The sequence below is a fragment of the Ammospiza caudacuta genome, chromosome 10, assembly GCF_027887145.1.
Source record: "Ammospiza caudacuta isolate bAmmCau1 chromosome 10, bAmmCau1.pri, whole genome shotgun sequence".
NCBI lineage: Eukaryota > Metazoa > Chordata > Aves > Passeriformes > Passerellidae > Ammospiza > Ammospiza caudacuta.
Window position 1 is genome coordinate 27,796,787 of NC_080602.1, and position 13,388 is coordinate 27,810,174.

The 13,388-nt window shown below is 59.2% G+C and overlaps 1 protein-coding gene across 3 annotated transcripts in view; it reads left to right on the plus strand.

Annotated features, from left to right (window-relative positions):
* The window catches only part of FRMD5 (FERM domain containing 5), a 53,650-nt gene that overhangs the window by 39,046 nt on the left and 1,216 nt on the right, over positions 1-13,388 (plus strand). For 2 of the 3 annotated variants that reach the window (XM_058811510.1, XM_058811513.1), the window contains exons 2-13: positions 138-242; positions 1,144-1,186; positions 1,603-1,681; positions 3,468-3,565; positions 4,023-4,146; positions 4,912-4,999; positions 7,728-7,816; positions 7,964-8,027; positions 8,585-8,676; positions 9,607-9,681; positions 10,521-10,589; positions 10,709-10,815. In XM_058811510.1, coding sequence (XP_058667493.1) covers positions 138-242; positions 1,144-1,186; positions 1,603-1,681; positions 3,468-3,565; positions 4,023-4,146; positions 4,912-4,999; positions 7,728-7,816; positions 7,964-8,027; positions 8,585-8,676; positions 9,607-9,681; positions 10,521-10,589; positions 10,709-10,815 — 1,033 coding nt within the window. The remainder of the gene's footprint in view (positions 1-137; positions 243-1,143; positions 1,187-1,602; positions 1,682-3,467; positions 3,566-4,022; positions 4,147-4,911; positions 5,000-7,727; positions 7,817-7,963; positions 8,028-8,584; positions 8,677-9,606; positions 9,682-10,520; positions 10,590-10,708; positions 10,816-13,388) is intronic. The other variant, XM_058811512.1, reaches the window with a different exon arrangement.

The window sequence follows — 13,388 nt, forward strand, 5'->3', positions numbered from 1 at the left end:
GCCGAAAATGTCCCACCGGGAGCTGTGCGGGGTCTGGGCTGTCCTCGGTGTCACCTCACCGGCTCCGGAGCCCTCGCACCCATCCCCAGCTCTGCCCCACCGCCCCCGGGCTGCCACTGACCCTCTCTGTCCTGCAGAGAGATGCCAAGGGCCAGTACCTGTTCGACCTGCTGTGCCACCACCTGAACCTGCTGGAGAAGGATTACTTCGGCATCCGCTTTGTGGACCCCGACAAGCAAAGGGTGAGAGAGAGAGAGAGAGCCCCCATAGCGGGCAGGGCTGGTGCAGAACGAGCTCCGGGGCCCTCCAGTCCCTCCCCGCCCTTGGAGCCCCGGGGCCGTGCACGGGAATGGCTGTGCGGGCGCAGCTGTGGATAACAGCTATTGATAACAGCTATCGGTAACAGCTGTGGATAACAGTTATCGATAACAGCTATGGCTAACAGCTAGGGATAACAGTTATTGATAACAGCTATCGGTAACAGCTGTGGATAACAGCTGTGGACAACAGCTATCGATAACAGCTGTGGATAACAGTTATCGATAACAGCTATGGATAACAGTTATGGATAGCAGCTATCGATAACAGCTGTGGGTAACAGCCATCGATAACAGCTATGGATAACAGCTGTGGATAACAGTTATCGATAACAGCTATGGGTAACAGTTATGGATAGCAGCCATCGATAACAGCTGTGGGTAACAGCTATCGATAACAGCTATGGATAACAGCTGTAGATAACAGCCTCGATAACAGCTGTGGATAACAGCTCTGGACAACAGCTATCGATAACAGCTATCGATAACTGCTATTGATAATACCTATCGATAACAGTTATCGATAACAGCTATCGATAACAGCCCCGTGCTGCGCTCCTCACAAGGCACAGGACAGCCGATTCCTGCTCCCGGGGCTCCTCTGCTGTCACAGGGGGCCCCGACGCTGGGCCAGGAGCTGGCACGGAGCTGTTCCCTCACTGTGGATGGGACCCTCTGAGCCTCCTGCTCCCCCAGCTCCCTTCCAGAGCCGCTCACCCACACTCAGAGGGGTTTTCTCACCCAGAGCAGGACCCTCCTCTCCCTCGTCCTGCCCACCTTGCCCAGTCACGGCTGTCAGGCGTTAATTGCCGTCTTTTCCTTGCAGCACTGGCTGGAGTTCACCAAGTCGGTTGTGAAGCAGATGCGGGGTGAGTGCTGCTGGAGGTCTGGGCAGACTCTGCTCTTTCCACCCTAGATTTATTCCCATTTTCTCGTGCCTGTCCCCTCGGGGGTCAGTTCCCAGCCCCCGGGCAGGAGCAGCTCCCCCAGGAGCTGTTGTGGTGGGTGGGAGCAGGGGTACCCCCAGCAGCCCCACAGCCAGCACGGGGCAGCAGCGCCAGGAGAGCGGGACAGGAGGGACGGGGAGCGGGGGTGACGCTGGGGAGGGGGCACAGAGCCACTGGCACTTCCCCAGAGCTCTGTCAGGACCCGCCCTCGCCATGGCCCTGCAGTGAGGAGTGCCTGCCCCTCCTCACCGGGGGAACAGGGCAGGTGGGACCCCGGTGTGACGTGGCTGCAGAGGACAGCCCTGGCCGCTGGTGACACACGTCCCTGCTCTCTGCAGCCCAGCCCCCCTTCACCATGTGCTTCCGAGTCAAGTTCTACCCCACGGACCCCGCGGCGCTGAAGGAGGAGATCACCAGGTGAGGATGGCACTGCCAGGGGCCTGCCCAGCCCCGGCAGCGGGGCAGGGGCACACGGATGGGATCCCTTTGTAGAGCCATTGGGATTTCCCGGTGCTTTGGGATTGTTCCTGCTGAGGGGCAAAAGCACAGGAGTGCCCACCTGAGCTGGGTGAGCACCTGGAGCTGCTGTGCCTGGTGGGGAGCCCAGGCTGAGGGTGGGCACAGGGTGCCCAGAGCAGCTGTGGTGCCCCTGGAGCCCTGGCAGTGCCCCAGGCCAGGCTGGACAGGGCTGGGAGCAGCCTGGGACGGTGGAAGGTGTCCCTGCCATGGCAGGGGTGGGATGGGATGTGATTTAAGGTCCTTTCCAGCCTGAGCCATCCCTGGGCTCTGTGATTAAAGCCCTGGCTTGGTCTTTGGGTGCAGTCAGTTCCAGACCCACACTGCAGGCAGCGCACGGCCCCAGCTCGGGCACAATCCCTGCTGCTCAGACTGCTCCAGTTGAGGGCAGGCACTGTGCCCTGCCCCAGCTCAGTGTCCTTGCCGTGCTGGGCAGGCTGGAGCGCCCGCAGCCCCCTGGGATCCTGCAGCAGCAGCAGCAGCGTGTCCCTGTGACGTGGCAGCGCTGCACAGGGCTGGCAGCACGGCAGGGCTGGCACGGCACGGCACGGCACGGCCTCTCCTCAGTTCTATCTTTCGGGGCTCTTCGTGCTGCTCTTCCTGCCGGCAGGAAGGACACCAGGACCCCACGGAGCAGCTCTGGAAACTGAGCTGAGGGTGCCCAGCAGCCCTGAGCCCTGGGGACTGCCTGGAGCCTGCACGGAAGGGCTCTGAGCTGGCACCTGCTGTGGGGAGCCCTGAGAGCCCCCAGGGCCAAAGGATCCCTCCCACGGGACCTGAGGGGCTGCAGTGCCAGCCAGGGGCATTGGCTGCCCCGTGCCAGGGCCAGGCTGAGGGGGGTATGGGGAGAAATCCTTCTCTGCCAGGGTGGTGGGGCCCTGCCCATGGCAGGGGGTGCAACACAGAGAAGGATTTCCCCCCAAACCCTGATCCAGCTCTGCCTTCTGCCACCCGCACAGGCCCAGGCTGAGGCCCCCGTGCAGGTGAGCTGCCCCTGCCTGCTGCCCTCTGAGGTGTGCCTGCAGCTGGAGCCTGGGCTTAAATTCACCTTTCCCTGGACTGACTGCACTCTAATAGCAAGATTTCTCTTTAATGTATTTTATCTGTGAAAATTAATGGTTTACCTCATCATAAACTCAGATTTGAGCAATGAGGCGTGACCGAGGACTGCAGAGCGCAAGTCTGGTTATTTAAATTCATTTCTGAGCGCAGCTCCATTTTGCTCCTTCCCTCATGACTTATGTTTTTACCAGCTAAAGGTTTTCCCAAACGCCACATGACGCAGCCCAAAACGTTACTTAGCTTTAAATTTACTGGAATGTGTAAATTTTTCCGAGATGGTTTGTCCTTTAGCTGGGCCCAGAGACAGGGATGGGGAGCACAGGAGGCAGCTGGCCCTGGGTGGTGCAGCGGGCACGGAGGAGGGTGTGGGTGCATACACCGAGACCCAGAAGGACACAGAAAGTTGGGGAAGGAGAAAATCACGTTTTGGGGAAGCTGAACACCCAGGGGGAATGCAGCAGGCACTGCTGGGCTCCAGATCAGGAGACCCTGGCCAGGGTCAACCCAGCAGCGCCACATTGGGCTGCTGGGAGGCAGCAGGTGCCTGGTGGCAGGTATTCCATGTCCAGATGGGCTGTTTGGTAATCTGAACTGTGCCTAACGAAGGGCTCTCCCCTGTGCCCAGGTACCTGGTGTTCCTGCAGATCAAGAGGGATCTGTACCACGGCCGGCTGCTGTGCAAGACGTCGGACGCGGCGCTGCTGGCTGCCTACATCCTGCAGGGTGAGGCTCTGGGGCTGCAGGGACTGCCTTGTCCTGCCAGGCCCTGCCAGGCCCTGCCAGCATCCTGCACTGGCAGCAGCTCCCTGACCTGCCCTGACCAGGGCACCCACCTGGGCTGGGCTGGGTGAGGACGGGTGCTGGGCGCTCACCTGTCAGGCCACACCTGCACAGGGTGTCCCCAAGAGCAGCCCTGGGCTCATCCAGCCCCTGGGCTCCTGCCTGCCCTCCTGCCTGCTCCTGCAGCTTGAGGAATTCATAAATTTGGGACGGTGACCCTCTGCTGCCGGGTGACAGCCACACAAGCAGCAAAATGAATTGGATGCAGTTAAAGGCTGGCAAAGGATGCCTCCAGTGGGGAGCAGAGGGGTGGGAGGGCGTTCCTGGCTGGGATGGGGATGGGGACGCGCGCTGTGCTCTGCTCCTGCTGCTCTTGCCCACTGGATCTGTCTCCCACCAGCTGAGATCGGGGACTACGACCCGGGGAAGCACCCAGAGGGCTACAGCTCCAAGTTCCAGTTCTTCCCCAAGCACTCGGAGAAGCTGGAGAGGAAAATCGCAGAGATCCACAAGTCAGAGCTGAGGTAGGGGAGCTGCGGGGTCAGCGGCACCCAGAGCACCTCTGTGCCCCTTTGGGATGGTCACTCGTGTGTCACATCCAGCTGGGACCTGCTCCTGCCTCAGCCAGAATGGCCCAGGGACCCTCATGGGGACAGGAACCCCTCATAAACCCTGCTGCCCTCACCCCTCTCTAGGGACGTGAGGTGTACAGACCATCAGCCATCCCCGTTATCCCATGGCACTGCTGATGCCTCTGCAGCTCTGTCCTGAAGGGTTCCCAGGGAGGGAGGTGGGTTTAAGTTCCCATAACCCATCAGAGCTGTGTCCTGAAGGGTTCTCAGGGAGGGAGGTGGGTTTATCTTCCCAAAAACCCACCAGAGCTGTATCCTGAAGGGTTCCCAGGGAGGGAGGTGGGTTTAAGTTCCCAAAAACCCACCAGAGCTGTGTCCTGAAGGGTTCTCAGGGAGGGAGGTGGGTTTATCTTCCCAAAAACCCACCAGAGCTGTGTCCTGACCTGCCAGGGGCTGCTGCCCTCTGCCACCAAGCTCCCCCAGTGTTTGTGCTGCAAGCAGGGAATCCATCCCTGAATTTGGCAGCTGCCTTTTGACCCTCGCCAGGGCTGCCAGCTCAGCGTGGCTGCGGTGGGTGCAGCTGGCAGAGAGGCTGGGCCAGGCTGATCCCGTAAGGATGCAGTGGGAACGTGCTGTGGCGATGCTCCCTCGTTACCAGAGTGCCTGCCCTGCCTCTCACCTCCCTGCCTGCCATGGAATGTCCTTTTCCCCCTGCAGTGGGCAGACACCGGCCACTTCAGAGCTGAACTTCCTCAGGAAAGCCCAGACTCTGGAGACCTACGGGGTTGACCCACACCCGTGCAAGGTAAAGCAGCTCCTGAACCCGTTCCTGAGGCTGTTGCTGGGCTTGGGCTCCTCCCTCATGACCGCTGAGGTGCTGGGGACTGTCCCCAGTGCATTTGTCACCCACCAGCAGCTCTGGGGCTGTGCCCAGGGCGCCGTGCTGGGGCCATCAGCCCTGCTCAGCCTCAGCCCGTCCCTGGCCAGGGTGGGAGCACGAGGGACAGGGGAGGTGAGTGCTCTGGAACCCCCCAGGGCAGCTCCAGGAGAGCGTTTCCAGCGCAGACAGCCGTGGCAGGGTGGTCGATGCCCTCCTGCAGAAGCAGGAATGGAGGCAAGAACAAGGTCAGAGATGTGGCTGAGGAGCCAGCAGGCACTAATCTGGCTGGGACAGCCCATCCCTCTGCCCTGCCCAGCCCATAATCCAGTTTGCTGCTGGAAATGCTCTTTATTGACTGAGGATGTGTCTCTCTGCTCCCTGGTAATCCCATCACATGCAGATGGACGTGGGATACAGAGCAAACAGAAAATTCTGCGCTGGGCTCTTTCCTGGGGCTTTTCCCTGGATTGTGCCACATAAACACACATGTGCAGTAAATTGGGGGGCGGTTTCCCTGTTTATGGGCAGTTTCTGAGTACCCAAGAGGTTGCTTTGCTCTGAATTCCCTCTGAAGCAGTGGTCCTGCCAGCAGCCACCCACCTGTGACCTTTGCTGCTAGATCAAGTAATTGCCATCCTTTACTTCAAGAACCTTTTGAACATATTTGAGCTACACTAATTAATGTTCCTATGAGGACAAACATACACTCCTGTATGTCTATCAGCAGAATTTGCCTAATTCATCAAGAGCTGTTAATGTGCTTAAAGGACCTGGAAACCAAAGCTAAATGAAGCTAAATTCCTCTGTTCTCTTTTCCCCAGTGGACAAGTTTGGATGAGGGGTTTTTCCCTCAGCAGCCATCCTCAGCTCAGTGTCCCTTGACTCAATCCTGTCTGGGGTTTTCATGGTACTCTCATGGTAGATTTCTCCCCCGAAAAACAAACACAGAGGAAGATCTTCCTCTCTTAAGCAGGGCTGACTGAGTCCTGGGCTGTCCTTGGTGCTTGTTTTGTATGTAAATCCCTGTAGGAATGTGGGATTTGTGTGTTTGTGTGTGAGAGAATAGCAGGGGTCCCTCTGTTTTTCTGTTTCTTGTGATGGACGGAGCTTCTGGCCTGGCCAAAGAGAACCATGGAATGGTTTTGCTTGGAAAAGCCCTCAGAGGCCATAGAATGCAGCCATCCCCCAAAGCCACCGCTATCCATGTCCCTGAGTGCCACATCCACACATCTTTTTGAGCCCATGTGGGGACCTGTGCCCATCCGACACCCCCAGGAGGGTAAACCCTTCTGCCAAGACTCTGCTTCCTTCCCTGGAGCTTTTCCCACATTTGGGGGTGAGCCCAAGCCCTTTGGGCAGCCAGGCCTGAGCTGTGGCTGGCTGGGGCACAGGCACACAGGAACGTGCCTGCTGTGCCAGGCTGGCATGTCCCTGCTGTGCCAGGCTGGCATGTCCCTGCTGTGCCAGCTGGGGATGAGTTTGGGCTGCCCCCTGCGGGTGCAGGTGTGGGGCTGAGGCTCAGCACTCTCTGCCTTCCTTTGGCCATTCAGCCTTGACAGCTGAGATGGATTTTGCTCCTGAGCACCCTCAAAAGCCCTCTGGGGATCTGCTGGCCAAACCCCCCGGGATGGATCCAGCAGTGCTGCTGACCCACAGCTTCTGGGGGTGTTACAGCCCAGCCTGTCCCTGTGCCCCCCCCGGGAGTCCCTGGCACTGGGCTAAGGGCTGGCACTGGTTGCTGGCTTTGGACTGGCACTGGGCTAAGGGCTGGCACTGGTTGCTGGCTTTGGACTGGCTCGGTGCCACCCGGGCACTGGCTGGGCAGGGCTCCCAGGGAGCCGAGTACAGCTGGGGGTTATCGTGTTCTGGGCTAATTGCTATATATAATATATATATATTTAGGACTTGGACGTCAGCGATCCTTGTGAGTCCCTTCCGACACAGGATATTCTGTGATAATATAAAAAATAACAAAATTAGACTATATATATTATAGTAATTATAGATACCAAATAAATAGCATATATCTATATAATAATTATGTGTACTTATATATAATAATTAGATATAGTTACAATATATATAGATATATAAACATGGACATTAATTGCATCAATTATAACATGCTATTATATTAATAGCAGGAATTCTATAAATGTCAATATGACATTTAATGTAGACAATTACGGATAACTGTGACTCGGGATATTCTGTGATAATATAAATAAATAACCATCTTAAACTATAAATATGATAGCAATTATATGTACCAAATAAATAGCATATATCTACATAATAATTATATATACCTACACAGAGTAATATAGTTACAATATATATATATACATAAATAGATATATATACATATATATGTACATAAATATATAATATATAAAATATGAAAGATATATAAATAAATAATAATTATGTTATATAATATTTATAAAAATACACATTAATTGCACCAATTATAACATGATACTACATTAATCACAGGAATTCTATAAATGGCAACATGACATTTAATGCAGACAATCGCAGATAGCGGTGGCGCCCAGGGCAGTGCAGTGCCCGGCTGTGGGGCAGAGGGACAGTGGCGTGCCAGCTGTGCTGGTGGCCAGCAGCTGCACGAGCCCTGGCTGTTGCCTTGCAGGACGTGTCCGGCAACGCCGCCTTCCTGGCCTTCACCCCCTTCGGCTTCGTCGTGCTGCAGGGCAACAAGAGGGTGCACTTCATCAAGTGGTGAGTTCCCTTCACCGGGCGGCGAGCTCATTTCCCCGGGTGGTGAGCTCACTCCCAGTGTGAGTTCACTTCATCGGGCTCTGGGGGTGCTGGTGGGCTCCGGGCTGGGCTGGCACAGCTCCCACCTGCCTGTCCTTGTCCCTCCAGGAACGAGGTGACCAAGATGAAATTCGAGGGGAAGACTTTCTATCTGTACGTAAGCCAGAAGGAGGTGAGTGCTGCCCCTCCCCAGGACACCCTGGGCGCGGTGGGCTCTCCAGAATGGGACAGCAGCACCACCTGGCCCCGCAGGGCAGGGACGTGGGGACAGCAGCTGCAGCTCTGTGCCCCTGCTGGGGTCAGCTCCTGCTCCTGCTGCTGCCCCGATGTGGGCACTGGAGCCCGCAGCCCCCTGCGCCCCAGGCCAGGGCACACAGGGCCCCTCAGCTCCTGGCCGTGCCCTCCCTCGGGTTATTCCCGAGGTGCTCCTTCATTGCCACCATCCCTCATTCAGCCAGAGCTCCTCTGGCTGGGGTTGGCTCCACCGGAGCAGGAATTTTTAACCTCCCCCGTGTTTCTGGCTGTTCCCAAAGGCTGGGAGCAGAGTGGGCACATCTGCCCATCCCTCACGCCAGGCGCTGCACCAGGCTGATCCCTGCACCCCAAGTGGCTCCAGAGCAGGATCTGTCCGTGCCAGTGCCACTCTCCAGCTCTGTCTGCTCCACTCTTTGTCTGTGGGATGAGCACCACTCCCTGCTCTCCCCCTGACTCCCTATCTGTCCCCTTTAGGAGAAGAAAATTGTTCTCACCTATTTTGCCCCGACACCAGAAGCCTGCAAACACCTCTGGAAGTGTGGGATCGAGAACCAGGCTTTCTACAAGTACGTGCTGCTTGCTTTGTGGGGTGTGCTGCAGCCCCGTGGGTTGGTGCCCACTGTGGGCTCCATCCAGGCACCAGGGTTGGTCACAGGTCGTGTGGCACTTTGTCCCAGTGGTCACTCACTGGCGTGTGGCACCCTGTCCCGGTGGCCCTGGCAGAGCCACCAAAAGCCCCGGTGCCCTGGATGGGGTCTCTGCCCTCCTTTCCCAGCCCCTCTGTGCTCATCCCTCCCCAGCAAACTCCCATCAGGAAATTATAACTAATTATCTGGGACGAAGCTGGGAATGCCAAGCAGCAGCATCCTGTTGATGCCATCCTTAACCCAGGCCACTTTGTGCCTGGTAATGAGTTTTATTTTAATCAGCAAGCTGCGAGACAGAGCATGCGATGCATTCCCACCGGGAATTCTGCAATCAGCAGCTGCAATCAGCAGGTTTCACTCCTCATTACATGAACATGAAATGAAATTGCAATATTGCTTTACAAATCTCTCTGTGATTAATCGTGGCAGTGGATCGCTGCCGGGTCCTGCACCCTGCTGCTGGACCCTGGGCTGGCCTGAGGGGCTGCTGGGCACTGCTGGGGAGAGGGAGCAGCTCCTGTGGGATGGCGAGATGGGATGGTCCCTGTGGGCAGGTTCACCCACCCTGGCGAGTGCCCACCTGCCCAGGTGGGGCCGAGTCTGTCACTCTGCGGGTCCCAGGCCATGGGGGGCTTTCAGATCCTGGAGAGTGCCAGTCCCTGCTGTGGGTGTCACTGCTGGCCCCAGACAGTGCCATGGGTGCACATGGGTGTCACTTCTGGCCTTGCAGAGTGCCAGTCCCTGCTGTGGGTGTCACTGCTGGCCCCAGACAGTGCCAGTCCCTGCACACGGGTGTTCAATGCTCCCAGAGCTCAGCAGGACTCTCACAGCGCTCCTGGGCTGTTGCAGGCTGGAGAAGTCGAGCCAGGTGAGGACGGTGTCCAGCAGCAACCTGTTCTTCAAGGGGAGCCGCTTCCGCTACAGGTAAATCCTGGCACAGGTAAATCCTGGTGAGGTAAATCGTGGCACAGGGAAATCCTGGCACAGGGAAATCCTGGTGAGGTAAATCCTGGCACAGGGAAATCCTGGTGAGGTAAATCCTGGCACAGGGAAATCCCAGCACAAGGTGAATCCTGGTGCAGGTGAATCCTGGCGCAGGTAAATCCTGGCACAGGGAATTTCTGGTGCAGGTAAATCCTGGCAGGAGCAGATGCTGGGTGTGCTGCTGTGTGCTCCTTCGGGAGCAGCTTGGGGCTGCAGTGCCCCAGGGACATCTCAGGGTCTTCCAGAGACCCCCCATTGCAGCACTGACCCCACCAGGCCACCTCTGCCACTGTCTCTGTGTGACAGAGGCCACCCCTGAGCCCAGGTCACAGGAGAGGGTTTGGAGGGACAGGAGTGGAGGATGGGAGGGTTGAGAACAACGAGGTGTGAAACAAATCACCACTATCCCTAAATTCCTGTGCTGAGCTGCTGGAGTGAGAGCTTGGACTGGGTACATCCTGTCTGCAGGATGGGACACCCCAGTGTGTCCCGTCACCGAGGTGCACAGGGCTGGCACCCTCCTCGCTGGCACGGCAGGACCTGGCTGCCCATGTTGTGTCCATCCCAGCTGAGGGGAGGTGACCCCTGGTGTCCAGCGCGCCATGCCAGAGGAAACAGCAAAATACGGAGGCAGAGGTGCCAGCCCAGCCTTCCCCATCGCTCCCATTCCCCTGAGAAAACATTTCTGCTTTCCCCGGGGCTGTGTGGGGAGGGGCCCAGGCTGTGCACGGGGTGCTGTGCTCCTCTCCTCACCTCTGCTGCTCTTCACCCACCTGCAGCGGCCGCGTCGCCAAGGAGGTGATGGAGTCCAGCGCCAAGATCAAGAGGGAGCCCCCCGAGATCCACCGGTGAGAGCCTGGCAGCAGCTCCGGGGTGGGAGCCCGGGGTGGGAGCGGACCCAGGGCACTGCCGTGTGCCCGCAGCGCTGGCTCTGTCCTGCCCTGACCCTGTCCCCTGCTGTCCCCAGGGCCGGGCTGGTGCCCAGCAGGAGCTGCCCCTCCATCACGCACGGCCCCAGGCTGAGCAGCGTGCCCCGCACCCGGAGGAGAGCCGTCCACATCTCCATCATGGAAGGTAGGACACGGGGCAGCCCTGCCCGGCATGCTGGGCACGGGAACACACGGACAGGGACACACGGACAGGGGCGCACACAGGGGCACACACAGGGACACACGGACAGGGGCACAGGGACACAGTGTGCACAGAAACACAGGTACACAGATGCATGTACACACAATGTGCACGAAGATACACACACGTGCACACACACACAAGTGCACAATGTCCGGCTGAGGCTGCAGCCCTGGGAGCTTGCTGTCCACCAGGCTGGAGCAGGGAGGCTGCTCCTCCCCGTGCTGGGGCTGTGTCAGAGGAGGATGCCCTGGGAAGAAGGTCTGGCAAAAGCTGTGGCTGTGCTGCTGGTGGTGGCTGTGTTACCTGCTGGTGACAGCAGTCTCCAGCTCCCGGTGACTTGGCTGTTCCCTGTCCCTGGATGGGGCCAGCCCTGCCCCAGCACAGCCACCCCGATCCTGGTCCCGGAACGCAGGCAGGGACAGGGACTGTCTGCCCCATGGGCAGGATTTCATTCCACCAAGGGATCCCTGGGTCATGGCTGTGCCAGTTCTGGGGATGGAAGCAGACGGGGTCACCTCTGCCACCCAGCTCCATGTGACAGCCCGTGCCCCAGATGCCGTTGGGAAGCAGCCAGCGCATTCAATCACCTCCCACCATAAATCACCCCGGGCCGGTTCCACCCCTTTGCTTCTCCTCACTCTCACCTCAGCTGGGTCCCGTGGGAATGCGGGTGCCCAAAATAGTGCTGAGCCCAGGGCCGGCGCAGTGCCGCTCCCAGAGCCGTCCCCACAGTCCCCGTGTCCCTGTGCCACCATGGTGAAGTGCCTGGTGAGGATCAGGACGCGGGTCAGCGTGCACCTGTGGCTCATCAACCACTGCTGCCGCGCCGTGCGCGTGCGGGTGCTGGCGCTGGGGCCGCGGCTGCTGTCCCGGGCCCTGGGCATCCTGCCCCTGCTGCCCGCTGCCCCCGGGCACGGCGATCCCTGCGGCCCTGGGCACCCACCTGAGCCAGGTAACGCCGCGCCGCGGGCTCGGGGGCTCCTGGAGCTCCACGGGGTTCCATGGTCTGTGGTGCCGTGGTCAGCTGGGGAGCTGGTGGGTGCAGGAATGCGGGGTGCAGGGTATGCGTGGCAGGGAGTGGGCTGGGGCCTCCTGGACTCCAGTTTGTTGTTGTTGTTACCACAGAGCAGCTCTGGTGGTGGGGCTGGACTCGGATTTCCAGGATTTTCCAGCTTCTGCTGCCAGTCCCATGGGAGCAGATGGCAGGAGGGTTTGGGTCTGGGGGCCAGCCCTGCTGTCACCGCGCTGATGAGCAGTGGCTCCCCCTCAGGGGCTGTCCCCCGTGTCGGGACACAGTGGGTGCCATGGGGAGCGTTCCCATGAGAGGGGAGGGCGCAGAGCTGGCAGGGTCAGAGCATGTTCTCCCCTCACCGCCCGGGAGCACAGCGTTGCTGTGGCACTCACCCGGGCAGCGCTCACGAAGGAGAGGCTGCAAATCCCCGGGAATGCGGCCGGATGAGCTCCGGGTGTTCCCCCTCACGCTCTGCCAGCCGGGCCATGGTGACAGCATGTCGAGGTGCTTTAGTGCACCGTGCTCTTCCCGGTGACAGCTCCAGCCCTGTCCCTCTCCAGCCGCCTGCAGGGTGGCCCTGGGGACCAGCTGGTCCCCACCATGACCTTCAGACACCCTCCCTGGAGCTGGGGCTCTGCAATGGCAGAGTTCCTTCCTGCCAGAACTACCTGAAACAAGTCCCTTATGTGTGTGGTTTCTCACAATTTGGGCATTTGGAGGAGATGTTGGTAGGGGCAGGAGTTCCTTGGCACAAAGGACCAAAGCTCAGCCTGGTACAGGGCTGGAAGCAGGCACAGGGGCTGGCAGAGAGCTCCTGCCACAGCTCCTGCTCGGGTGTGAGCGATGTAAAACATTTGGGTTTTGGTTTGTGGTGAGCTCAGAGCAGCCTGTGTGTGCTGCAGGGGCTCCTGCTTGTGATGGGGACACCTCCCCTGTGTGCTGGGGGACACCCACTCCCACCAGCCCAGCACGACCTCTGTTCATGCAGCTCTCACCCGGGGCTCTCACCACCGCCACCCTTCCCTGCCCCATCCCACGATGGCTGAGCCCCCAGCCCGTTCCTGTCTGTGTCACCTGTCCCGGGCAGGTGCCCGTGGTGCCACAGTGCCACGGCTGGCAGTGCCAGCGGCAGAGGGGCCCCCAGCACTGTGGGCAGCTGCAGGGGGACTGTCACTGTCACTGTCACCTCAGGGCAGCTACAGCCCACATGTGCATGTGATTGCCTGTGGAACAGCCTGGACCCTGCTGCGGTCCCGGCTGGGAGCCAGGGGCTGGTGGTGCCAGTGACAAACGAGGCGGGTGTCGAGGTGTCACCACCGCAGTCACAGGTCGTGTTGAAGGGGCTGCAGGTCCCGAAGGGCCAACGATAACCACGACGAGCAGCAGCAACCCGGGGCAGCCGCCGCGCTCTGTCCCGTGGGGCGCACCGGTGTGGGGCAGCGAGGGCAGCTCCCGGCCGTGGAGAGGATCCCCTGCGCCCCACTGAGTGTCCCTCGCCCTC